General features: G+C 40.7%; 1 protein-coding gene across 2 annotated transcripts in view; it reads right to left on the bottom strand.

Annotated features, from left to right (window-relative positions):
- Positions 1-26,488, bottom strand: part of ttc16 (tetratricopeptide repeat domain 16) — a 44,614-nt gene extending 18,126 nt beyond the window's left edge. The window contains exons 1-10 of one of the 2 annotated variants that reach the window (XM_011479667.3): positions 26,352-26,488; positions 13,807-13,912; positions 10,462-10,604; positions 10,010-10,085; positions 9,802-9,904; positions 8,333-8,478; positions 3,126-3,249; positions 2,807-2,887; positions 2,535-2,710; positions 2,118-2,421 (exon numbers count right to left, since the gene is read on the bottom strand). In XM_011479667.3, the coding sequence (XP_011477969.1) occupies positions 2,118-2,421; positions 2,535-2,710; positions 2,807-2,887; positions 3,126-3,249; positions 8,333-8,478; positions 9,802-9,904; positions 10,010-10,085; positions 10,462-10,604; positions 13,807-13,911 (1,258 nt within the window). In that variant the 5' untranslated portion in view covers position 13,912; positions 26,352-26,488. The remainder of the gene's footprint in view (positions 1-2,117; positions 2,422-2,534; positions 2,711-2,806; positions 2,888-3,125; positions 3,250-8,332; positions 8,479-9,801; positions 9,905-10,009; positions 10,086-10,461; positions 10,605-13,806; positions 13,913-26,351) is intronic. The other variant, XM_078952461.1, reaches the window with a different exon arrangement.
- Positions 26,489-27,514: the final 1,026 nt, after the last annotated feature.

Below are 27,514 nucleotides of genomic sequence, written 5' to 3'. Positions count from 1 at the left end.
GTGTTTTTGTTTTAAATGTTAAAGTGCTTCGAGTTGTGCAGTACGACGGAGTATTAGGGCCACCAAAAAAAGAGAAAAAAAAGGAAATTTAGGAGATTAAAACTCGTAAATTTATGAGAAAGAAACTCGTAAATTTACAAGATTTTAAGTCGTAAATTTATGAGAAAAAAACTCGTAAATTAAAGTGGAGGTAAGCATGCAGAGTAGCAGGTGAACGCCGCGCAGCAGAGCAGATCGACTAAACTTAGTTAAACAGGTGATCTGAAAGTTTATTGATAATGTTCCAAATATCTGGAAGCTCATTTGTTTTATTTATGATTTATTAAAGTTTTATTTATTGATGGTTGGTTTGCAGGATCTCTGCAGCCATAGCCCTCGGTTAGGTATCCCTGCAGCTTTCCACTTCAATCCTTTCTTCCTCCACCAAGGACAAGATCTCTACATTTGTGTGACGCTTCCGTCCGAGGAGGAGCACTTTTTTGGCATTTTCAACGTTGTAATGCTAATATAACAGACTATTTTCATTCCTCTTTATTGTTTTATGCTGAAACGGGACGCTTCATCTGCAGGAGGAGGGGGCGTATGCAACACTGTTTACTTCCGCATTGGTGTTCGGATGACAGGTTCATGACGTAAGGTGACAAATGAACTTCAGGATATGTGAATGAAAAGGAAAATAAAGGCTGCAGCGGTCCTCTACACCCAAACGTGTCTCTGAGCTCCTTATTTTACAGATGAAACTCCTCTTTACCGACACCTAACCCCGGACAGACGGCTCCACTAAAAAAATAAACTGATTTTGAGTCGCCAAAAGGTTCAGAATCTTTTTGTTTTTTAAACCTATAATAATCCGGAAATAAAGTTCACAAAAGGCTCCACATATTTCATCTTCAAGCTAGGCTCCGATAAACAGACAACTTCAGTGTTTTCTCTTTGTTAATCTACGTCTTTTTTCTCGGATTTTTACGAGATTTTAAGTCGTAAATTTATGAGATAAAAACTCGTAAATTTACGACTTTTTATCTCCTAAATTTACGAGAAAAAATCTCGTAATTTTACTTTTTTTTTTTTGGTGGCCTAAAACTCCGTTGTAGCGCAGGGTATGAGAATCGCTTTTTTATAAATAAAGTTTGATTTGATTTGATCAGAGCAAAGAGGGAATTAAGTCCTGTATGCGTTACCAAATGCTGCTTGTGGTCCAGGACAAATGGAACTCATAAGGGATCAGCTTTTCCAAAAAGAATGACTTTTGTTTGAAACCAAAAAGGAGTGAGTAAGCAGGCGTACTGAAGCTGGGCAAGCAGCCACTTCCATTGAAGTCAATGTAAAAACATGCAAATGCGCATTTCGCTGCATCGCATTTATGCTTTAGCTATGCACATTTTTCAAGATCTTATTGGGCTCTATATACAAAGCCTGTGGCCATTGACCGCATGTTAAAGTTGAACCAGGTTGAACTTTGAATAAGTAGGGACTCAGTTTTAGTAGTTATATGGATGCCGTCCCCTTTTCATTCACGGAAGAGTCAACCGCTTGAAAATTGATCATGGAGGAGAAATGAATAATTACAGTTTGTGCCCGGGCAAAATTCTATGACAGCAAGTCTTTCATAAATCGGAAAAGAGCTGTGAAAGAAAACGTCTGAAGCAAGATTCACCAGATGTGCACTGCTTTCATATTTCACACAAAGCCTCTTCCAACTGTAGGTGGTGTAGAAGAAGGAGGCGGCGGCTCTCCCTGCTTGTTCAGTGTGAACACCATGGGCCAAACTTTCAGTATCTTTTCAAAAGCTCAATGTGTATTGTGAACTAAATAAATTCAAAAGTTTCTGTTATTTTTTTTAATAGAACGAGTTTAATTTTGAACTAAAAAGAAGGCAGAAACAATGTGTCACAGGGGACTTTGAAAGATGATCTTGTTTTTCTAACACGGTTTCATGAGATGAGCGTTTTCTCTAGAGCTTGTTTGATTCAAACACACAGTTTAGTAAGCAACTGTTCTTGTACTTAATTTCTACGGCGCACTTCTTGGCAGTAGGTTTAAGGAGGTGTAGTCAGGAACTTTCACAGAGACTACAAGCCCCTTCAGTCAGTCATGTCTGACACAGCGCCTCTCACCTGTAAACTTGGGGCTGGTTGCTCTGTCCTGCTCACAGTCAATGGCTGCTGATTCCTCGTACACCTCATTGGTCTCTTGAGCCTTCTGCCCTTCAGCCCCGCCTGTTTTTATTGTACCTGTAGGGACTTCGTGGTCATTATTGTTGGTGTTATGGACCAGAGGGCCACCATCTTCAGCTGACACCTCCCCCGCAGATGTTTCTGATCCCGTGTAGACTGGAGGAGGTGGAACGGCCGGCAGGGAGTCTCTGAGGACTGTGTATTCATAAGTGATGTATGGTGTTCGTCCATTCTGATACCAAACCTAAAGGAAAAGGGAAGGAACAAGAACTGTGTCAACCTGCCTCTTAACCTCATGATGTAGATGCAGCAGATTATTCAGGAAGAAGAACTGAACAACGGTGAGTACAGATGTACCAGGATGTTGATAGCCTGGTCGATGGGGCCTTTGGCAACAATGTACTCAATCCCGGTCTCGTACACATCCATGGGTCGACGGTACTTGAAGACGGTGCCTGCAGCATGGAAGTTCTGAGGGCTGTCCAGCTTGTAGGCTCCATTAAAGAAGAAGTTTCCCGCTTGGTCAGTCACCGCTGAGAGGATAATGAACACAAAAGCTTAGAGGGAAACACTTGATAAAAGGTTGGAAACATTTGTGAGCAGAAAGTAGTGAAGGGTAAAGAACGGACCAAGAACATCAGCAGATTTCTTTCTCTCGATGATCTGGATGTCCCAGGATCCTTCAGGGATTTGTGTGATGAACAAGTAACCTTGACAAGAAATGTAAAGCAGTATGTATTACTTCCTGTGATTTCAAGGACAAAGAACAATCTCCTGTTTAACAAAAAACATTCTGTGCAAATATATCAAATTGGGCTAGGGATTGTCATGTTTATCTCTAGATATCAAATTTGAAGCTGTATTTGTCTTTTTCTTTTCTCTATTCATTGCTTTAACTTTCTACAGGAAAGGCAGCACACGTTTATTGATGACTTATTGAGTCTTTACCCAGAGTTGTGGCTGCACGGCGGAAGTTCCCTGTGACTCTGCTGCAACTGCTGCCGTCACCCTGACAAACTCCACATTTATCCAAGGTGTTGGACGAGAACAGAACACCATCACACCCAATGGGCTGGGACACAAACAGAGTACTTAACACAATAAAAATACATTAGAAAAAAACATTTGTTTGCAATTTTTGATCAACTTTGCTCCACGTTTCTTTCTGCTGCGGTCAGATGACATTTAACTAATTCAGGACTAGTTTTAAATCTCTTTCCCAAATCCAAGCGCAATCCTTAAAAAAAAACCCCCACAGATTTCTGGAGAACAAAAACTCAGATATGTTCTTCAAATTCCAGTAAGATCCACATCAGTTTTTGGTTGTTCGGGTCCTTAGAGGGTTGTAGAGAGGAGTGGCCAGATCTTAAGGGGAGCACAGGTGTGACTTGCAGTTCCCTTGAAGCTTGTCAGCCATCCTGAGGCACGTCATGAAAATGGAAGGTACAATTGCCGTAGGTGTGGTAGGTGTATCATGAAGTATTTATAAGGATAATACAAGTTACAAAAACGTACTACGTACAGTGCCTTCACGCCAAACTCTAGTCCAGGGGTCGGGAACCTATGGCTCGCGAGCCATATATGGCTCTTTTGATGGTCACATGTGGCTCGCAGACAAATCTTCATTTTTTTTTTTCATCAGACCAGTCCTTCTCGGGCGCGATGCGATGCCAGAGGCGCGCAGTAGTAGCGGTGCTTGGAGAGAAGGATCTGCGCCAGCATTATCACTTTACTATTATCTATTATTTCACAGAGTTTGTACCACCCGGAAACCTGTGAATTGCCGTGCCTAAAACTGCGCGCTCCCGTCTCTGAGAAAGAGCGCGCAGTAGCGGGGACGGGAGGTGTGAGGAAGAAAGCAGAGGGTGAGGGTGGGGTTGTGGGCATGGCCAGTAGGTGAATCGCGCAGGGATTGTAAAAACGTTAAACCTGCTGCCCGTCACTCACTGCAGCGTGTGAGTGTGTGTTTGGCTCCGCGTCTGTGTGAGCAGTCTGTCTCACATCTAAAGAACATTCATACCAACCTAAGATCACGTTTAAAGTCTCAACGCCTGCATGAAGCAGAAACTCACCACGTATCAACCAGACTAGACCATCAGCAAAACTACCACGAGAAATACTCATCATTTATTAGCAACAGCATAACGATATTATTAAAAAGAATCCACAGACTTATTGTACTTTAGAAGTGTTGAAATTACATCAAATGCACACATTCACTTGTATATTTAGTTTTAAACATATTGTCGCGGCTTGAGTTTAACTGGGTGGCTGTTGGGCCGTGTTATAAGTTCTGGAGTTCAATGAACGCATCATGCAGTGATCTGATTGGCCCCCAGTTCTGTCGCTCAGCCTGTTGTTAGGTAGTTTGGACCAATGGGGTTCAGCTATGGGCCGAATAAGGGAAATGGGAGGGCTGGAGCGGGAGCAGGGGAATATAAAGTTGGGAGAAGCGCTCTCGTCTCGGCGGGAGAGATCCAGGAGTTGCTGAATTAATTTACGGCATTTGTTACAGCCAGCATTAACCAGAATAAAGAACCTTAAAAGAGGTTAAGTCTCAGTGTGGGAAAAGGACACCACATTATTGTATGGCTCTTTCGAAATTACATTTCAAAATATGTGGCGTTTATGGCTCTCTTGGCCAAAAAGGTTCCCGACCCCTGCTCTAGTCACTAGTAAGGTACGCGCACTGGCCCCACCGTGCAAAAATGCGCACAGACAGTGTGTGCACGTGACATGTTAGGGCCTGTAGGATGTCCACACAAACTATGCTCTGTCTATTTTCTTCATTTCCTGTGTACTCCTGCACTGTCAGGAGTACGCAAAGAGCGTGTACGTTATCACGTGATCTGCCCTAAAGGCTAATGGGGGTTGAAAAATTGCCTTATTTCAGGATATGAAGATAAGAGGATTTAAGGATCAACAGGTGTTTGAATAATTCCTAATCCATGTGTGAACTTGACTGTGGTGAAATAATCAAAGCTCTTTTAATTACAACCACTGAGCGTTACATTGTAATGTGCAATAATGATTACTGAAATGTTTGAATTACAATCAATAAGCTATTGATTTTATTTACTTGATCTGCAATGTGCAGCAATAATTACTAGTTTGATGTTATCATGTGTTCTAATGATAATCAATTCTTATTACATATCTGTATCGTTACTGTTTACTGAAATCATGAATGAATGTTTTCTGAAAATCATCAATCATTTCTAGGCACTGGATGTTGTTACTTGAAGAGAATCTATCTGATCAGAACCGGATTTAAAAACACTGTTAAACTATCAAATGAATGAACTCAGTAGGGGTGGGATTATATAAGCTTGCTTCTTCCCACTCCTTTTCAAGCAATAAATCAAACTCTACTTATACCTCAGTTGATTATCACTGTATTTAATTAAGCATATATGATTTAAGTGACATTTTTGTTTTGTTTTCTGTCTTTTTAATCTATGCATTTCATCATTTCTGTAATGAGTTTGATAAATATGTGTAAATTCTTTATTGCTTTGACTACAATGCTTGAAATAAATCAATAAAATCAAAATAAAAAATCAGTACGACGTGCCTGTGTGTCACCTACTTCAGCCTTATACTTTACACTTGCAGGTTGTATAAGATAGATAGATAGATAGATAGATAGATAGATAGATAGATAGATAGATAGATAGATAGATAGATAGATAGATAGATAGATAGATAGATAGATAGATAGATAGATAGATAGATAGATAGATAGATAGATAGATAGATAGATAGATAGATAGATAGATAGATAGATAGATAGATAGATAGATAGATAGATAGATAGATAGATAGATAGATAGATAGATTTGCTCTACTGTGTTCCCTCACTATAATGAGGTTCTCCTTTCAGATTCTTTTGCAGCACTTTTGCATTCTTTCATTTATAACACTGCGCACTGTGTTTTGCGTCCTGATTGGCTGTAAAACACTGTCAATCAATCTCCTCCACACCTGCTTCCCATAAGTTTTCATTGTGATCAGATTTGAGTTTTCATTATATAATTTTATTTTACTACAAAGTTTTGAAGTTTGAGAGAAAAATCATGTCTGTCTGAGAAAAGTGGATAAGATGCCTAGCGAGGAGTTGTTAAGCCTCGAAACATCTGAAATCCTACTTAGTGGATTTTAGCTATCACGGGTTGTTTACAGACTGTAACCCCTCGATAAACGAGGGAACATGAGTGGTCTAAAACCTTGATATTTCATGCAAAAAAAAATGAAAAAAACTTCTTTTAGCAAGTCAAATCACCTTAAAGGGTCATTCTTTAGAACGGAGCTATAGAATTGTTTGGAAAAACATAACTAGCCAGTTTTTCAAGACCATTATGTTTTTAAAGAGAGCTGAAATAATAATGCAAAACTTGTCAAAATGTGGTACTTTGTATATTTGATAACTTTTGTGGGATATCATTAAAGGTTTTATTTATCCAAGTCTACCACCCGCAAAGCTGTTCAGATTCATTGTTTTACATTATTTTTTTAAATAATAAGCTAATATCTACGGAGCCCGTGTCCTGACATTAAGATATAAAAATATATCTTGTTCCCACAGATTAATATCTTGTTCCCACAGATTATTATCTCGTTTGCACGAAATACTATTGCGTTCCCACAAGATACTATTCCGTTCCCTCGAAATGATTAGCTCGTAGCATAACAACAATAGCAGTACGTCACGTTTCCCAGCATGCTTAGCAGCCAATCATTGGTCTTGTTGTTAAACCTTGGTCACAGGGACACGGTGATTGGCCAATGATTGGCAGCAAAGCATGCTGGGAAATGTGACGTACTGCTATTGTTGTTATGCTACGAGCTAAAGGTAAGTGCTTTAGGCGAAGCAGCCAGCTTAATATGATATTTTTCAGATTTTCATCGAGACAATAACAGATCGACCATTCTTGCTTTTATTTTTACCCCTATTGAATGCTCACAGAGACACGGAAGTAGCGGCAGGAAGCGGCTTTTGCAGCAAGATTACTGAGGGAGTACCAGATCATCATCATAATGTGAATGAACGTGAATACGATGGATGCTTTTGTGCTTTTTAAAATAAATAAATCTGTTCTCTAAACATCCTCCGTGTCTTCAATGCAATGTAATGAGACACACACAGACAGAAATGTGAAGGTATCTGCTGTAAATCTATGACGTAAATTAATAACAGGATTTGATCGGCTAGTCAGTTAGCATGTAGCCTAATAGCCTTCGAATGGTAAGCGACTGACTGCTAAAGTTAATAAAAGACAAGTCCTGAATATTATTATTCCTATTCGACCCTAAACTACCATATCAGCTGTCTGTCAACCGACCAGCCAGTTGCCGAAATGCCGGCATACATCAAAGAGCTCTGCGGCGGCGCTAGTAGTAGCCTAGCAGGAGCTATCGTATGACAAAGCAGCCTAGTTATCATAAATCTTTTGATATTTTTCTTGTATTCATTGAGACGGTAATAAAGTGATCATTTTTGTTTTTCATGTTCCTTTTTTGAACGAATGTGGGTCACAGAGACACGGAAGTTACCGCTGAAAGCGGCTTTTGCCGTCGTACAGAGAGCATATCCGCATGAATGACTTATGACGTGAATAATTATTGCGTTTGAACGGATTAATTATTGCGTTCGCACGAGTTAATCATTTCGAGGGAACGGAATAGTATTTTGAGGGAACGCAATAGTATCTTGTGGGAACGCAATAGTATCTTGTGGGAACGCAATAGTATTTCGTGCGAACGAGATAATAATCTGTGGGAACAAGATATTAATCTGTGGGAACAAGATATATTTTTATATCTTAATGTCAGGACACGGGCTCCGTAAATATCACACATCTGAAGAGCTTTTCTTTTATTTGTACAGTTTTTTTCTATTTTTTACTGAAGTTTGTTTATTTATTTTCATTGATTTTCAATGATGCAGGTGTATTCAATGTGACAAGGTAAAGCATATTTTTCTTCGGACATTTCTGCTATGATCTGACACGTCTTATTCTTCTTCTTGGCATGATTTTGCCCCTTACGGTTGTACAAATATGCTTTTTTTGCCACCTATCCCCATCAGAGTCGAGACGTTATGAGGCTCTTATAAGGAGACATAGGTTTCCCAGAAAGACTTGGGCCGGACTCACCTCACAGGTGCCGTCTACACAGACGCCTCTGTAGCTGCTGTACTTGCAGGAGGTGCCGTCTCGTGCCATCACCATGAGCTGCCTCTGGCCATCAATCGTGGTGCAGTGGAGGTCACAGGGGTTACTCGAAATGTGAACATAGTCGGCTGAAAACAGGAGGAAAAACACAAGTCAAAGACAGGCTAATGGCCCAATTCCAGACCAGGTAGTTTCAACTGATTCACTTTAGTTAAATGGTTGATGCATTTAAAATGTCACTGTTGTTCTGTCTGGTCTGGTTTCACGTCTTCTTTTGCTTTTTGGCTTTTCCCCTCAGGGGCCACCACAGCAAACAGATTCCTCCATCAAGGAGCATCAACCAAAAACACAAAGGGCATCAATTATAGTTATTCCTAGATCTAACTGCTGTCTAGCCACAGTTGACTCTTCAGCCGACAGAAACTGCTGGCAGATGGGAAGAATGAAGGATGAGGTGTTATGTCAGAGTGAGATGATGTGCTCAACAAGTCCAATGAGAGCCTTACAGTGTTTATTCTTTGAAATGACATTTGTTAGGTGTGTGGGTGGAACTGGGGGAGCAGAGATAGTGAACTGGAATGGACAGATAGCTGAGCTTTGAAGTATGCAAAGACACGTAAAAGGATAATTAGCAGAGTGGAACATGAATTAAAAAAATTGAGCAGGAAGACGGCGATAAAATGCATAACCAGGACAGAATTTTTCACAGGAAAGACTACAGTACATTAAGATACAACCCTCAATTAAGTGTAGCCACATGACATTTGACCTGTTTGGCAGATTTGAGTCCAGATTTCCACTTTTTGGCTGTTGCCATCAATGGAGGAACCTTTTTTTTTTTCAAAATATAAAATATTAGGTGAGAGTCGTACCATTCTTGTGTCAATAAGATGACCACATCTTTATTTGTGCTTGCTTTTAACCTTTGTGCTATCCTAGGCACTTTAACATTGGGAGTTGGGTCATCTAGACCCACTAAACAGTGCACTGAACCTTTTTTCTTCAATGATTTGTGATCTTCACTGGTGTCCATGGATTACATGAAATCTTTCCACCTTTATCCACCTTTGTCATGGTAGGGAGAACACGTCAATGTAAGGGTGGGGTCATCTAAGATAGCACAAGGGTTAAATATAAAATAAGGTGGGACATTATACCATAAAGGTGAAAAATAACATTTTGAATTTTGCTCTAAAGTCTTAAACTCAGAGGACTTTTTGTATTACAAGCATTTGTGAGTTGTGGCAAAGAGATGGTGAACTGGACTCAATTTAGTTACTTTTGTTTTTAAATGGGCTTCAACCCAGAAGTCAAAATATGACTTTTTTATTCGTCTGTTACACCTTAGGTAAACATTTAAAATTTTTGAAAACAGGTCTGCTGCTTTCACATTAAATGCCCTCATTTACAGCCTCACGGTATTCTTCAGGCATTTCTTCTTGTGTCATTACCAGGATAGAGAGGTTTCCACTGGTAGCTCCTCCCACTGTAAATTTGTGAGTTGAAGGACCAGCACTGCTCTTCTCTGAAGCTCCTTCCAGTGGCAGGACATTCCTGTGTCACACAGAAAAACCACGTAGGTTGTTATAAGAGTTTTAAGAAAATGAAGATTTATATATGAGACAAAACATGGGTTTGTGGCAAAAATCCTTCACTCACTTTGGTGTTGCACAGGTGATATTTTTTGGCATTTCCAATGCAGGTCATGTTATCCTTTCCACCAGCAACTTTCTTTCTTTGGACAGAAATGAAACATTTAGTAAAGAAACAATAAGGCACACATCAATATTCAAGGAACATTCAAATGAAAGGAATTCCAAAAATGTTGTGTGTAAGAATTTAAAGCTGCTTTAATTTATAAAATGAGACATGTTTGTAAATTTCTCTGCGTTTCTTTCAAATACTGTCTCAGGCACTTGGTCATTCATTTTTCTGTAAGTGAAATGAACTTTTTGAATATTTGTCACATGAAATTAAAGATCATCAAACTTTTTTTAAGATATTTACCACAATGTTCTTTTCATGTATTTTTTTTATTAAATTACCCTAAAATTCTCACTCCCACTAAAAGTTTGGTCAGGAAACTGATCATGTGGTTGCTGAGGACTGACCTCTGTTTGAGACAGTGTCGCTCCTGCGACATAACTCCGCCCCCACAGGTTCGGGTGCAGGCTGTCCACTTGGCCCACTCCCCCCACCAGTATGTGGTCACCTCCAACTCCTCTTCCAGACTGTTTGATGCCACGCCGTCCTCCTGTACGTACAGAAGAGTGTTGGTTTACTAAGCTGGATACGGGTCTGGACACGGCACAGCATCTGTGATAAACCATGGCAACAGCCTGAAAGCAGGATGAAGCTGGCTTTTTGTTCCTGGCTCCACTCAATATATTCATTTCCCAATTCATGCTTTGGCACAGTTCCATGCTGGCATTACAGGTGAACATCGCCACATGGAGCATGCGTCACAACCTGCAAATGCCCTTAAACCAGCAACACCCGCTTTTGTTTTGAGGCTCCGGTGTGTGAAGACTTTAGGCATTTTGCACATTCCTGATGTGGATTAGCAGCATTAACAGAGGCCGTCAAGCTGCATCCCTTCATTCAGACAGATTCATTGTAGTGACTGGTGGAATGTGAGCTTAGCTCTTTGTTAAAGGTGAGCAGCTGTAGTGGATGAGAGGCTCTAGAAATCCAAAACTATCGCGTGTGCACACTTTTATAAAAGGAGTTTAAAAGTCTAACGAACTTAACACTTTTTGGTCATTTCATCTTGAATTAACATCATTTGTAGATGAATTATTTGTCTTGTTACGTCTAGGCTGGAATACTGTAACTCTTTGTTAGCAGCGTGTCCTGAGAGTTCCCCCAACTACATCTGGAGGAAGATCATTTGCTTGACTTTAAATATGTATTTGTAGAATTAGATAAGTTCATTCCTCTCTAAGAGTTCTGGTACATTGCCCGTCCGTCCTGGGGGAGGATCCCTCCTTCATGTGTACACCCCTGAGGTTTCTTCATTTTTTCCGGAATCCGTTTTTTTTAGAAATTTTTCTTTACCGTGAAGGAGGGTCTAAGGGCAGGGATGTCCAGTTTAGTTTAGTCTGTTTGTTAGTTCAATTTAGTATTTTCCTATTGAATTCTATGTATTCATGATCCTTTTGATTTTGTGTTTAACTTTTTCAATTACCGATACGAAGCCCATCGAGACGACTGTTGTTGCGAATTTGGGCTATACTAATAAAATAAAATTGAATTGAATTGTCTTATTCCATAAAATATTTTTAAACTTTTCTTTTCGTATTCATTCAGACCAGCTAATTGGGTCAATAAATGGATGACTTCACATTGCCTGACTCATTTGGTTTTTAAGTTGAGCCAATCCTACTTGAAGACAAAAGTTTGCATAATTAACTTGCCTTTGAACAATGTCCATGACTTGGTGTAAAACCGGACTTTTACAGAATAATTGAGGTGTTTTGTGTTAAAGACCCACTCCAATGAAAATGATGCTTTTGGTGTTTTTACATGATCTTGTAGCATTTTCTTGTGATGGAAAATTTATATTAAAGAATTCAGATTTAAAACTACATTTCTGAGGATTTCTTTAGTCAAGTTGTGATGAATCAGGAGCAGATGAGAACCTGGGGGGGGGGGGGGGGGGGGGGGGATTCTCCCTGCTCCTCTTCGATTCTGCAGACCATTGGATCTTTTAACATCTATACTTTTCTTATCTGAGATGCCATCTGTCTCAGAACTCTATGGCTGAATATATATATATATTATTATTTTCTTAACTTTGACATTCAGAGCACTGGGCAGAAATCCCACCACGTCAGCACCATGGTCAGCTCCCGTCGCACGTCCTTGCAACAGGTGCTGTTTTAATTAAACAGTTGGATTTTTCTGGTCTAGGCAGCCCACCGGGAGCCGCAGCGATAAGGGCGTGTCCAGTGCCGTACCCGTCTTACTTCCGCAGATATTCAGATATCTGTCCATGAGAGACCTGATCCCCCGCCCGGACGAGCCGGACAAGGGGAGCGGCCAATTTATGTACCCGTCACACAATACGCCAATAGTGCATTAACCATGCGTGATTATTGCGCTGTTTAAATGCAGTTTATTAGTGATTTGTGCATTTATTACATCATTTTAACTTGATATGTGCATGTGCAAAATAAAAGTTATACATCGTTGGTACATGCCTGAGAAGTATGTTAGATATACGTGGACACGTGGAACGGTCGTGTAAAGCCACACATTTCTATGCATCTTGTAAAATTTGGTATATAATCTACGTAAAATACGCGTAAATTGTCTTATTCTCAACTGACCAAAAATTATGAACAGCTCAAAACCGAATTCACGCAAAGACCCGTTGTGCAAAATCTTTGAGGGACATGTGCGCATATAAACAACTGACGAATGCAAAAAACAAGTACATGTATACTTGTTCAAGTAATTAGCAGAGGGTGCTGCACCACGTTTCTGCTGCAATCTGCATTGTTATTTCATGGGATTTTTGGGGTGTTTAAAAATGTCCTAAGTTGGCTTTGATGATATACAATATTGTTGCATATCAAATTAGAATGTGCTTTTCAGGTTCTTCTGAATGAAAATACTGTTCACACATTGTTGCACACAGTACTTGTGTTGGATTGTTGTTTTGATGCAAGTTTCTGAGACCCTTTAACCCCAGGTTGATTTCAGTAAAAATGTTTTACACTTCTTGGAATGTAGAATTTTGTAATTACTAGTTGTGTGTCAACAAAAACGCAATTAAAATGAATTGTAAAAACACAGGCTGCATCATGGTGTAGTGGTTAGTCTTCTCGCATCATCACAAAAAGGCCCTGGTTCAAATCCCTCCTAGGATCTGTGTATGTTTTTATTCTCTTCATAATGTGTGGGTTTTCTCTGAGCACTCCAGTTTCCTCCCACAGTTCAAAAACATGTTTCCTAGAGTAGCAAAAAATGACCCTAGGTGTCTCTCTCTGTTTGTGTGTGTGTGTGTGTTTGTGTGTGTGTTTGGCCCCGTCCTTACCCAACATTAACTGGGTCAAAAGGGATTCAGTGGGTCCTGAACATGGATGTAAAATTGCGGAGCTTATTTCATATCCAGTAAATGTTTTTTTTTAAATCCTCTAACGGACATCTAAAATACCTAGATTAGATGGCTTCAAGTAGATGTGTAGGAGACCTCTATATCTTTCAGAACACTATTGATAGACATCTAATACAGGAAGAAAATAGAGTTAGTTGTCGGAGATGTCCAGTAGACATCTACAGTAGACCATAGTCCGTAGACATCTTGTGCCTGGTGGGACAGAAACTGTTTGGAATCAGGGAATGTATCCCTGACATGATCTCAAAGCTTTCTGTCATGTTGATAAAAACACGACAATAATAATAACCAATGTCAAACCCAACCAGGTTCATTTCATGCAGTCTTCTTGTACCTGCAGAGTCCTCGTGGACAGGTTCCCCAAAGACAGCGCCAGAGTCAGGAAGGCCAGAAGAACCAGCCCCGTCTCACCTCGCTGCTCCCATGACCACACCTTCATCCTGCAGACAGAAGCATAGAAATCTTTTTTTTTCATCCAGTTTAATGAGTTGAACCAGGACAGAACATGGAGTATCCTAAACAGATGAGTCCCTCAAACATGTTTGTATTAGCAGCAAGTAAAGAGTCTTTAAGAAAGCACAAGGAAACATGGTGACCACTAATAAGCGCTCACATAAGCTCTGCTTGAGAGCTTTTTACCAAGGAGTCAGTCTGTTATTTTTCTTCCACTCCAGTTTCAATTCCACTAGCATCCAAACCCACAGAAAGCATTTTGGCGGTCTTCAGGATTTCTAGAGTTTCTAGAGTTCGAAGAACCACTGTGAAAGTCAGAAATACTTGAGGTTGTTCTAAACCCTCACGGCTTAGGAAACCTCCTTACAAGTGATGCCAGACACAACCTTTACCTCTGCGAGGTGCAGAGTAGCATCTTTTAACCCTTCTGTCATGTTTCCCAATAGCAACAGAAAGGAAAGGAAGTGCTTTGTTTCACTGCAACTAACCTGCATTCACACGGCCATCCCATCAGCACGCTTTCATGTACTGTAAGTCTTTTTGCAACCTTTAATGCTCTGCTATTGCACATTGGTTGGCCATCGTTCAGATCCTGAAACTTTATAGAAATCTATAGGAAAGGCTTCTCTGGGGCCTTACTGACCCCATGAAACTCCTCCTTTAGAACAACATCAGGGTTTTAGATCTGCAGATGATGAAAAAAGCCTGCATGTATTCTGATTTATACATGTTTGACTCCTCATATTGATGATACCGTTTTTTCAGACTTCTTTAAACGTGCAGAAAAAAACATTCACCAAGGTAAAGAATGATGAGCAACAAGCAGGAGGCTCTACTGCTGCTATCATTTCTGTTATTTCTCTGTCAGAGACAAAAAATCAATTATAGCTAAATGTTATTAAGCATGTTGTACTTCATCTTTTGATTCACAGCTAGCCTGCAGCCTTCCAGAACTTTATTTCCCCCTGTAGTTGCCCTCTTTGCACCAAGTTACAAACAAGTATGTATTTGTATCTGCAAAGTATTAAAGACCCACTCCAATGAAAATTGTTTCTCAACTTGTTCCTATAGCATTTTTTGATAATATAGGACATACAGTATATTAAAAAAAAGATTAAGATTAAAACTGCATTTCTGAGTATTTTTTATTCAAACCGTTGAATCAGGAGCAGACAAAAAAAAAGCAGTTGGAAAAAACTTGTGGTTTTTTATCTACAAACTACAATCAGCAGGACACCAGCTCCCTGCTACGCCCCATTCTGATGCATCCACTTGCAGACTAATAGATTCATGTGCATCTTTGTTTTCCTCGTCTGAGCTGGTCTCTAGCCCATCCTCAACTCAGAGACAAATTTCTAATTTGTGAGTTTCTGCCGCTCTGCAGAAACTATGTCCTTGAACATTTTGACAAACATTGGTAAGGGAATCAAAAGTACTTCACCCAAATAATCAGAGCAAGCAAGTCTGTCTGGACAATCGACTGTATATGAGTACTGGACTGAGTGAGTGTGATGTCACCCATAGAAAATGGTTTACTTCCGGCTCGAACCAAATGAAGTCAATCCTGTCGCCATTTCTTTAGTAGTACGAACGCCAGCATATTGGAGCCAGTTGTTGTCAGTAAGCAGTGATTGGTCCGAGTCAGTCTGAGTCATGATGTCGATGGCAACCAATCTCACCAATCAGGAGTGACCATGGTGGAAGTCCACACCCCTTCTTGGAGTCACTCATGCTGATATCTATCTAGCTCTAGTGTGAGTTTGTTGCACTTTTGGTAACTGCTTGTTCCAAAATCATTTACCTCCAATTAATTTAGAAACCAAACCTTCTTAAAGTTTTCAGCTATTCACCAAGGGAAAAATATCTAAAGCAATATGCTTCTCTTAGAAAGTTTTAACCCTTGTGCTATCCTAGGCACTTTAACGTTGGGAGTTGGGTCATCTAGACCCACTAGACAGTGCTCTGAACCTTTTTTCTTCAATTATTTGTGATCTTCACTGGTGTCCATGGATTACATGAAATCTTTCCACCTTTATCCAGCTTTGTCATGGTAGGGAGAACACTTCAATGTAAGGGTGGAGTCATCTAAGATAGCACAAGGGTTAATAATAACATATGACAGAGCAGTTGTTCAGAACTATTTGAACAAAGAAAGAAACAAGAGTAAAAGTTTTGCAGTGCACATCTTTTGTCTGAATAACTGTAATTAAAATGTTTGATAAAAAAACCAAGACAACAGCCATGAAAAGATGAAATTCTCAGCTGGAAGAGTTCAATACATGGCATTTTGAAATAAATCGTACAGTTCACACAGCACGGCAGCACACAGCACGTTTGAGGATAGTTCTGAAAATGTGACCAAAGCAGAGGCTTGATTTCAGGGGATTCTGAGCTACGTGTTCGTCCTCCATGTTCTCAGGTCCGGTTGGGCAATCCTGTTAAAATAAGCAAGCAGCCTGTCTGGCCGTGTTTTCAGTCTGGCTTTCTCCGGCTTTAAATATCTGTGACAGGTGTCAGCGCAGCAGCACCTGGACTTCATTACCCAGCCAGACGCAGGCCAGCTGCCAGACGCACACCCTGACACTCCGTCAGCCCGGCTGCACGTGTGCATGCATGGCGGTAACCGTGCACGCTCACAGCCCGTGTGTACAGACCGGCTGAAACTGAAACCTGAGAGTAAAGGTCAAAGCAGAGGTCTGTGGACTGGCAGAGAGGTTCACAGCACTGCTGTTTGAAGCTCTGCATCATGAAGGCTGAAGAGGCCTGGAGCTGAAGAATCCCATCCGCCTGCATCTTCTGAGCTTCTATCAAAAATGTCAAATGATTACCCGAACATCTTCTTTTTATCCCCGTTTACTAACTTGTCTTATGATCACGGATGTGCCTGTTTGTAGGTCGTTACAGAACGTCTCAGACATCCACAGTGGCAGGCAGACTGGAATGTTTCTGTCAGGTTCTCAAAAGGCATCAGGAAAGCAATAGATGGATTTGAATAACTTTAAGTTTCAATAAGTCTTCTTCACAGATGTGTGGAGGACCAAATCACAGCAGTCTGTTCCCTCTGAGTTTTACACGACACCACTTGTTTTCTGTGATGTTGGTGCAGATCCTCAAGACGGAAAACTGTGGATTTTTATCTTATGCTTCCAGAACAAACATCAGGAACGGTACATTTGCACTTCTACAAGTGTTTGTATGTTAGTTTTGTTTTATTAATTTCAATTAAAAACTGTGAAAGAAATAAGAACATTTTTCAGAAGTGCTCATAAGTCCTTTTTTTAAGTGACATTAAGTGATAAAAAAGTGTGTTTTAACATCTTCTTGTGGCATTTTTCTGATGATGGCAGACAAATTTAAAGAAATTGGATCTTAAATTGCATTTCTACGCTTTTCTTTATGTGAAACAAGAGCAGATGAAAAATTACAGCTGAAAAGTAATTCATTACTTTGCAATTCATTATCACTGGTCCTATGACACAGGTTTGATTCCTGCTCATCCTGCTCATGTGTCAAAATGTCCGGCACAGACAAGTCACTCAGTCCAACATTGTTCCTTGAATTCTAGTTCTGCTGCTATTAGTGTAAAAATGAGTAAAGGTGGAGGTTTGTATTGTGACTCGCCACCTTTATACAGTATAAAAGAGGTGAAAAAGAACCATTCCAGTAGATGTCTTCTTTTCACCTCCTTCCTTTGTGTCATCCTTTTATATATTCTACCATGTTTTGGTAGAATGGGCCCTTAGGCCAGGGCCCCCGGGGTAAAGGTAAGCATTCCGCATCTACATTTGAAAATCAACCTGAGAGGTGTAATGATTTCTATGCATTTACTTGTAGATAAATAGATCCCTGTATGTCTTTGCTTCCCTCGTCTGAGCTGGTACTGGCTCAAAACTGTACGGCTGGATAGCTCCAGTATTGCTCGCCATTTTTGCTATGTTCGGTTGGGGGTGTAAGGGGCTGTGAGTTAGCAGGAGAGCATGTAAACAGATCTGTGATGGGAAGTGGGGGCAGACTAACTCTGCAGCAATAGTACCGCCCTCAACTCAAAAGAGAATTTCTAATAAACTTTTGCCGCTCTGCACAAACTATGTACTAGAAAAAAGACACGGTTGTTTCTATTTTGGCTTAAAACGGCATAATTATGATTAAAAAACCACTGGGAATGCTTTGTAAATAGATCAAAAAGTTATTGGAGAGGGACTTCACCACATTGTGCAACAAAATGTTCTTTTTTTAAGCAATTTTATTTCCGCTATAGCAGACTTCAGCTCTGCATAAGGAACAGAAAACGTCCATTATGTCTGTCAGCTGATGATGAGCTCTGGTCTCTGTAGCACACTCACACTGCAAGGATGAGAGCAGAAACAGACTCCAGACCGTGGTCTCATAGAGTTTTCCAGCAATCAGCCAGCGAGGAAAACGTAAACACAGCGTGCTCATCCCTCCCTGCCCTCATCCTCCTTCAACCCTGCACCCCGCCCATCTTGGCGGACCCCTGGGGCCCCTGGCCTCAGTGACTTGTTTTTGCAGCAGACAGCAGTGCGTCTCTGGGGAGGCTGGATGGGAGCGAGCCGCCCAGGCTGATGCGTCTGACACGTGCTGAACTTTTATGATCTGATGTTGAAAATCCTCCAGACGCTGCTGGACTCCCGTTTGGACCAGGTCACATGTTTCTGATGAAGATGTCAGAATAAAAGCTTGGAAGGCAGTAATGATGAAGCATACAATTATTCCACTCGTGAAAGAAAAGTTAAAACAAGCAGCTTCCATTCAACTTCAGTCAGCCTGCTGCTAATGATTCAACCCACCGTTTAAAACAAAGAAAAGCATAGTTTGACATGCATGTGTTTAAGTATGCATGGGTGGGTGTAATTTTCTTTAACTTCTCAAGCTAATAAAACAGCAGGGATTTGAATCTCTTTACGTTAAAGGGTTGGGAAAAGAAATTTTCAAACATTTCTTTACGTTCCTTTTTCCTTTATGTCATCAGCATGCCAGCATTATGTGAGATTCTGCTTAAACCAGAGGTTTTTTTCTTTTTCTTCTGGGTTGGTTTGATTTTACAAACAAAGTAAATGCCAATTATTACTGTCTTTCATAGCAGTAAGTGTGTGAGTGTTGCAGATTAAAAAACAGGGATTACGTTAAACTTCCCCTCCAATGAAAATCTTGTATTTTGAGTTTTTGATATGTTTCTTATAAAAGAGAACAAATGTAATAAAAAAAAAATTCATTTCTTCATTCTTTTTCATTTCCGTCCAGCGTGCACGAGCTCAGGGGCGGGACAAGAGCAGACTCACACTGCTGCATTCCCCACATGCATTGTAAGTGCGTCCATGCTGGATTTTGTTCTTGACCGAAGGTGTTTAAAATTAAACTTAAAGTTAAAGTCACAAATTTGGGTTCTCCCTCAGACCAAGTGTGAAGGCTCGCTGTCCCCCAATAACCAGAGAGGATAAAAATAGAAACAAGAATAAAGTCAGGGGACCTCGATGAAACTTAGAAAAATATCATAAAGTTCTGGCCCGAGCAGCCCGGCTCCCCATCCCGGTCACTTTACGCTGTTTCTTTATCGCTAAAGATAATTTTTGAATGGAGACCGTCAGTTGGTGTCATTTGTGACCCCCCCCCCCTCATGTCAAGCTCCTCACTCCCGCAGAATGGGGGGATCAAGGAGGGGGCTACTCAGCTCAGCACCAACAGCCATGTAGATTTTGGAAACTGAGGCTTCAGATAAACTAGAAACATGGCTATTCAAGACATGTATGTTGTGGGATTTTGATTAAAAACTTCATAATCATAATTAAAACACCACTGGGAATGTTTTTATTTTAAAAATTGTCATCGAGGGACTTCAAAGACCTACTTTGAGGAAAATTGTGTTTCTGGTGTCCTTGTGGCACTTTTCTGAGGATGGAGGACATTTATTAAGAAAATGAAAGTCAATATTGCGTTGAATAGTTCTTTATCCAAATCGTTGTGAATTGGGAGCAGACGAAAAATACAGTTTTTAAAAAAACTGTTTTGTGACGTAGAAAATACAATCAACGGGCCACAAGCTTCCTGCTGCGCTCCATTCTGATGCGTCTACTTGGAGACCAATAAATCCATAAATGACTTCATTTTCCTTGTTTGAGCTGGAATCTGGAACTAACTGTACGCCTGCATGGCTCCAATATTGCTCATTTTTTTCCCTCTTGGTGGGTTAGCGAGGAGCTGTATGTACTGTATGTGTTCTTTCTGCTGCTCTGCAAAAACTATGTTCTAAAACAGCTGTTTTTCTTTTTTAATGTTGCCTAAAAACAGCATCATCATAATTAAAAGACCCCTGGAACATTTTTAAAATAGATCAAAAGATGATCAGAGTGGGACAGAATGGCAGAATTGAATTTAAGAATCTACTGTCTTAAGTGATCATAGTATAAAACGTGACTGGCAGCACAAGTGGACAAAGCAAATACAGATTTTTGCACAGATCCCTATTGAGAGATTAAACATTTTAATGATGAAATTGAATGAACAACATTTTGCTGTAAATTATGTTTCTACCTGCTGTCCAGTCAGCGCTCCTGTTTATGAGAAGGAACACGTGATATCTGCCTGAATCTGTTGGTACAGCTGATCAAACACACGCCGTTCCTTTGTTATTCCTGTGATTCAAACATTTCATTCCCACTCAGTGAGCACAATTCCAGCCCCTTGACACCTACAGTGGCTTCACATGCATTCCCAAAGATGATTCCACAAAAAACACATTTCCTTCACATTAAGAGGCTGATTGACTTGCAACGTTGACATGAGACTAAAGACAAAACCCAAGTCTAGGCACTTAAAGCAGATATGCATTGCTCCCCGTAAGGAACAGCAGAGTTTCAAAATGCTGCCAGGATCAAGCTCATAAAAGCACTGGGAAAGTTTGGATTCCACTGACAAAAACTAATGCAGTAAAGTTGCAAAGTTGCAATACGTAGCAGCAACGGAAACAACCTTTTGAAATCCCATCCTGAAGAGGCTGAACTTAAAATCAAATGCACCCAGACTGTCCGTCAGAAGCCACTGCAGAAAAAACGGAGCAACAGTTTTCTGGATTAGAAGCCATGACGCTACCTTTACATCACCCTTGGCAATGTGCACTGAGGCAACCACTTGCATTGAAAAATCTATGTAAACACACATACATGTGTTTCAGGCATCACATGTAGATACGCCAGTTTCTGCAACAGTTTTTGCACTCTATGTACAAAACGTACAAATATCGAATGCACATTTAAAATTAAACCAGTTGAACTTTGACCAATCAGGGACTCGGATTTGGTAGTGGCCTATGGATGGATGGCGTCCCTTTTTATTTACGGAAGTACCAACAGTTTGAACATTGATCATTTGGGAGGAAATTAATAATTGTTTTTTGAGCCCGGCTGGAAATATATGACATCAAGTCTTTCAAATATCGGAATAGAGCAGTGAAAGAAAAAAGCCTGGAGCAAGATTCGTGAGATTTAAAATCTTCCAGCTGTAGATGGCGGGCATGCGCTAGTAAATGGCAGAAAAAGAAGAAGATGCCCCTTCTTGCTTTTCTAGTGTGGACAACTTGGGCTAAATGCGCATTCAAGAACAGGTGTTTATTGCGTTCTTGAACATGAATCACATGCCCAGTGTGAACGTAGCATCAGCTACTTGACCAGAGCGCATCTCTGGAGGGCAAAACAGCTGATCTAGAGGCTAATCTGGAGGGCAAAGCTCTGAGGTTGTGCTTCACAATGAACTTTCTCGTACAACACGGCAGAATCTGTTTCAGTAATCACTTCTTAAAAAACTGAAGAACAAACTCATTTAAAACCTGTTCCAATTGTTGGAAACTACTTATAGCAGGTCTGCTAGATCTGGTTCATGAAAGCAGACATGTTTTGTTCAGGATGGATGAAGAAAAAGCAACAATGACAAAGATCTTTACTGCCAAAGTGAAGGGGATGTTAGATGCTAGTGATAACGCCGCTCTGCTTTCAGTGACTTTGCAGCTGATGTACTAATCGGACCAAAATGTTTTTCTAAATAAGTATTTAAAATCAATATAATGAAATCTTTTTTTTAACTGTTGAGTAAGCTCCTCCTGCAGTTCAAACGAAACCTGACTGACTGCCTGTTTGCATAGTTTACTATGTCGTTTGTTCTTCCCCTTGATAAACTCTAATAACTACATCAACGGATGTTTGCAGAGGCCAGATAACATTTGCTTTACTGAAACCTACCCTTTTTGTGCCCAAATGTTTCCTCTCTAGCATTTTTTTGGACATATTTCTTTAAAAACAAACTTCTGCTCTGTCATCTCATGTAATAACTTTGGAGCCTTTATCAGCTAGTTTTGTCTGTGATGAGCTTTTCTATCCTCTGCAAAGCCGTTTGACACATGAAGCCGTTTTATGTCTCGTCTTCAGATTTAAGTGGGTCTTTTTTCATTGGAAAGCCTCAAACTGTTACTAGAAAATGTAAAGAAAAGGTCTTCGTTTCTGTGGGTGAGGTAATTGTCTAGAAGACTTGGAGGAAAGCTGATGCATTTTTTTAGGTGTCTTTGCACTAAAAGTGGTTTTGTTGCTCTGCTGATTAAGCTGTGAGTCACTGTCTGCTGGAGAGAGTGGAGGTTTAAGAGCCAGGCGTGGGTCTGAGGGTTTCCCGAGCTCCTTCTGAAGTCCAGCCGTGACAGTCAAGAAAAAGATTCAGAGGATGAGCGAGCAACACTCTGAGAAGCGGGGGGGAGGTCAGTGGAGTTGAGCTACCCCCCAGGGCAAACATGGCTGAATTGTTGCACTTGAACTCTGAACTATTTATTGACTTACTCTTGAGAACTGGATTTCCCAGGAATTTAAGCTGCTCGGTTCATGCGGACAGAGACATTCACAAAGAAGGAAAGGATGAAAGCCCACAGCGCTTCCATGCATTTCCAGCAGCATCTCATCCGTCTGTTTGCTGAGGTCAGTCACACGCAGACTCGCCTGAGTACTTGACAAATGCAGAGTTTTTCCATCATGGACCACATCCCAAAAGGTGCCCTTAACTGACACTCCAACTGATCCATAAATACAATAAGATTCCATTGATGCGTTTACATAACTTAGAGACCCACTCCAATGAAGATTGGTGTTTTTTATTTTGTTCTTGTAGCATTTTCCTCATGAATAAAATCATTTAAGATTAAAGCTGCATTTCTGAGTGTTTCTTCATTTAAATTGTGATGCATTTGGGCTGAATAAAAAAACACCATTGGCCAAAGTCTCCCTGCTCCACTCCATTCTGATGCATTCACTTGGAGACAAATAGATCCGTGAACGTCTTGGTTTTCCTTGTCTGAGCTGGAATCTGGCTCAGAACTGGATAGCTCTGAAATCGCTCACCATTTTCGCTGTACCACTCTTGTTAGATTGGGTTTGTGAGCGGCTGTAAGCTAGTGGGTCAGAGTGTAAACACAGGTATCATGGAAAATCAGCAGAGTCTCGCCCACAACTCAGAAGTAGAACTCAGAATTTGGCTCAAATCAAAACAACATTTTCTACGACATAGTGTCTCCAAAGCAGCAGGAGTTCTTCACCTCTGAGTTGTGGGCGGGACTGTTGGTGTGAATTTGGCCCGCCTCTATTCCCCATCCCCATCTGTTTAAACCAATGAGTTGTACGGGCAAGAGTCACTACGCTAACATGTCGCTAATGCAAAGTTGGACGCCATATTGGAAAGCTCACTGCTGTGATACCATTTTATCAGAGCTAGAAAAACAAGGATGAGATTTTTCACAAGTACATTATCAAGGAGAACTTCTAGAATGCATTTTAGGAAGATCTGAGTGAGTTTACTCAGAACTGTGAACATTAAGGCTGATCCTGCAGCCCATTCAAAGTCGATAGTATTTAGACTTTGCACTATTTCCACCTTTTCTGGCATGACCAACAATGTATTTTTTTAAATATTTTTGGGAGGATGACCATTTGTATATTTCTATTTGTATATGTTTTTGACCTCAGATTAGACCAGACAATGCGTTTAATTTAAGCATATTATTAAGCGAGGACCCCCCGCCTAGCGTTCCCACCCCCCGCTGGATGCATTCGCCCCACGTCACAACTGGCTCCGGCTCGATTGGCGAGTCTTTTACAGCGAACGCCGCTCAGACCTCCCCGCACCGGGGCCGGAGACTGAAGTGCTCACTGTGTCCCTCCCATCCGTCTCTCCCATCCGTGGACTAGCGTCTCTAGCAATATAACTGATTAGTTTAAGCGCTGTCCCACTAGCTTACAGTCCCTCACACCCCCAACCTAACATTAGCGGTGCAAAAAAATGGCGTGCAATATCAGAGCTATCCAGCCGTACAGTTTGGATCCAGATTCCAGCTCCGACGAGGAAAACAAAGACGTTCATGGATCTGTTTGTCTGCAAGTGGATGCATCAGAATGGAGCGGAGCAGGGAACTTCCCAGCCTAAATTTATTCGTATATGTGTCCTCCATCATCGGAAAGACACCAAAGTCATGATTTTCCTTAAAGTGGGTCTTTGACTAACCTATTTCAGAGGAAAAATTGGCTTTTGGAGAAATTAGCTAACATGTTTGGATGTACAAGAGTCGCCAGTATTTCATAGCTCCACAAAGACCTCACCCCCCTTCTTTCATTCACCCCTTTTTTTTTTACTGAGGAGTGATGAGTCTGCAGCATCTGTCATGCCAGTCTGATTAATAAAAGCCAATTTAACAGCAAGAAAACCACCAGAGAAAATCAGGCTTCGTTCGTGCGCTTTTTAAATTACATTTAAAAAAAAAACATTTTCAAGGAAGCCCATTGAATGTGAGTGTGATAGCACCTAAACTGCTTATAAAAGTGGACAGACCCTCATTTCAGGGACAAAAAGCTGTGAGATAAAGGAGGAGGAGTATGTTTAGTAAGTTGTGCGGTTGAGGCTGCAGAAGCTCACATTTATTTCAGGCGCTCTGTCAGCTGAAAGGTCTGGAATCACAGACCTTCATTGAGGGTGTAGAAAATCACCATGTTGTCCCACCGAGGCTTTATGAGTGACAGCCACCATCATTTTGATAATTCTGCTGTCATTTTTGTTGAAATGTTCAATTGAAAGCTGAAGGGTTGTTTTTTTTGTTTAGGTTGTACCAAACAAGGTTTAGGTTCTTTGTTGATGACTAAACACCTCTTGGAGGCGTCTTTCTGCAGAGTCAGAACTGGTTCCTGTTGGGACTTTATAGTGTGTTAAAGTAAAAAGAGACTCAAGCTTAAACTCTGCCTGTGTGCAAATGTCATCCCTCAATCTTCTGAAGGGAACTTGGTGAGAACTGCAGCTTTTTTCACGTTTTTTCTGTCCACTATTCCAACAATCATTTTCTCATGATTTCAATATTTTCTATTCCCAAAGTCTTTGAATTGTTTAAGACGGAATATTTTACTCATCACCATGAAGTGGCTGAGCAGCAGCAAAGCAAACTTGAGGAAGAGTGACGGTAAAAAGCACTCCAATTCCTTTAGAGAGCCTGCAGACCCTATTCTGAAGATTAGAACAAAGTCTGGCTGCTTGAAAGGAAAATCCCACAAGCAAACTGTGCCTAAAGCGTTTGCATGGTGCTGTACATCCTTAGCTGAGTTTGGCTTTAGAAAGACACATTCTCTGCAGGACACCTGCCAGAAGACTAACACTGTTGGAGAACTCAAGAAAAGTAAAAGAGAAAATAACTTTAGCAGAAAGTATTATTCATCAAAAACTGATTATTTGTAACATTACTAAATCTCATCTTCCCCTCGGATTAGACTCACCTTCATATTTTTTACTTTTAAATAGTAAGCATAAAGCTACCTTTTTACAAATGTTGTTGGGTTGAAAAGCATGGCAGCTGTAGAGAAAGTAGACTGAAGAATGCCCTGATTGCCTGGCTTTAATAATGAGCCTCAGTGTGCTCACCAACAGGACCTCTCTGCTTGGGCAGATGGGTCTTCTCTGCCCTCCGAGGAGCGCTTCGGTACATGTGGGAGCTGAAACTGATTTTCTCACTGTAGCGATTAAAAGCCGCAAAGGCCAGAAACTGCAGTTTGACAAGTAGAGTTGGCACAAATGCGAGCTTTTACCTCCACACACACACACACACTGATGCACACACACATGCCTTCCAACAGCTGACAAGTTTCCAGACAGAGCTGGGCCTCTCCAGGAACACACGTCTGCACAAGAACACACACTCTGAGAGAGAGTCAGCATTATTTTGTGGATTTGTTTTGGTCTGGTGCAAATGTCTCATTGGCTGTGCTGGGCCTTGTAAACACACACAAGCACACTCTCGCACCAGAGGCCAGCCACAAACGCACATGCAGAAATCCAAAGAGCTGCGAGAAAGACAATCGAACCACAAACCCCATCAAGCCTGCATCCCAGGGTCCCCTCACTCACCTCGCCTGCAGCAGTCCGGGGGCGTCTCAGTCTGAGCTGAGGATGCCGCTCTGCGTGTGTGTGTGTTTGTGCGTGTTTGTGTGTGTCGTCCAGCGGCTGCTGTGTTGTGATGTGCTGCTGAGAGCTGCTGTGGAGTGAAGAGGGAGAAAGAGAGAGGCAGGAAGAAAGTCAAGGAGGAGGGGAGGTAAGGTGTGCTCTCGCTGCATCCCTCTTCCTCCTCCTCCTCCTCCTCCTCCTCCTCCTCCTCCTCTCCAGCCAGCAGAAGCAGGAGGAGAAAGTGGGAGCATTCTTCTGATGCTTCTTTCAGAGGCTTCATGGGTCTGAAGCTGCTGATCAGTCAGAGTTTGACAACTGAAGTCAAGTTAAAATTTTGCTACTCAGAATAAGTAATGAAATGAAGAGTTTATGTTCTGTAAATGTTTATTCATGTTTTAAACAGCGTATTAGTTGCTGCTGCCATCATACTACTACTTTTTGCGAACACAGAAAAAATTAACACTTTAAGTGTTGCCAAAAATGTAGGATTTTATTTTGTTAATTCATTCTCTTGTGTTTAACCTTCAGTAGTCTAGAGCCTTTCTGAGAATTATTTTAATAATTGACAGTTTGCTGTAATATTTTATTATTAAAACTGATTTTTGTGGCAATGATCTTATTACAACCCCAGCTTCTTTTTAATGATATTTTTTCATTGTGTTACACAATAATTTCACAATAAACATAAAACTGTACAAAATACTTCATTCCAAGTCGTACATTTTGTCATTTTTAACAAAAAAATTGAGATCAAAACAGTATTTATGTTTTATAGCAAATAATCTAAAGTGATTAAAAAAAAAAAGATTAAGCAAACCAAGAAACAAAGCAAAGAAAATGTCATGAATATGTAGAAAAGGTTTAAAAAAAAAACAGGCGAACTTCACTTCCACCAACTCTTCTTTTAGTGCCAACATACTTCAGGATTTTCACAATTAAGCTTAAAATTGTCCGCATTTACACATAAAAGTCAAGCTTTGGCACAATTTAAATTAGGAATATCTATTTTACCAATAAGCTGGGAAGCTGGAACTCAAGTTCTATCGGATCAATCAGTGCTGACTGACGTCGTTTGGCTCCAACATGGCTGCGTCCGTATCGCACAACAATGGTGACTCAATAGACTA

Source organism: Oryzias latipes, chromosome 9, assembly GCF_053564925.1.
Source record: "Oryzias latipes strain Hd-rR chromosome 9, Olatipes_Hd-rR_3.1".
Taxonomy (NCBI): domain Eukaryota; kingdom Metazoa; phylum Chordata; class Actinopteri; order Beloniformes; family Adrianichthyidae; genus Oryzias; species Oryzias latipes.
The sequence above is the reverse complement of the archived record's forward strand: the minus strand, read 5'-3'. Positions and strand labels throughout refer to the sequence as shown.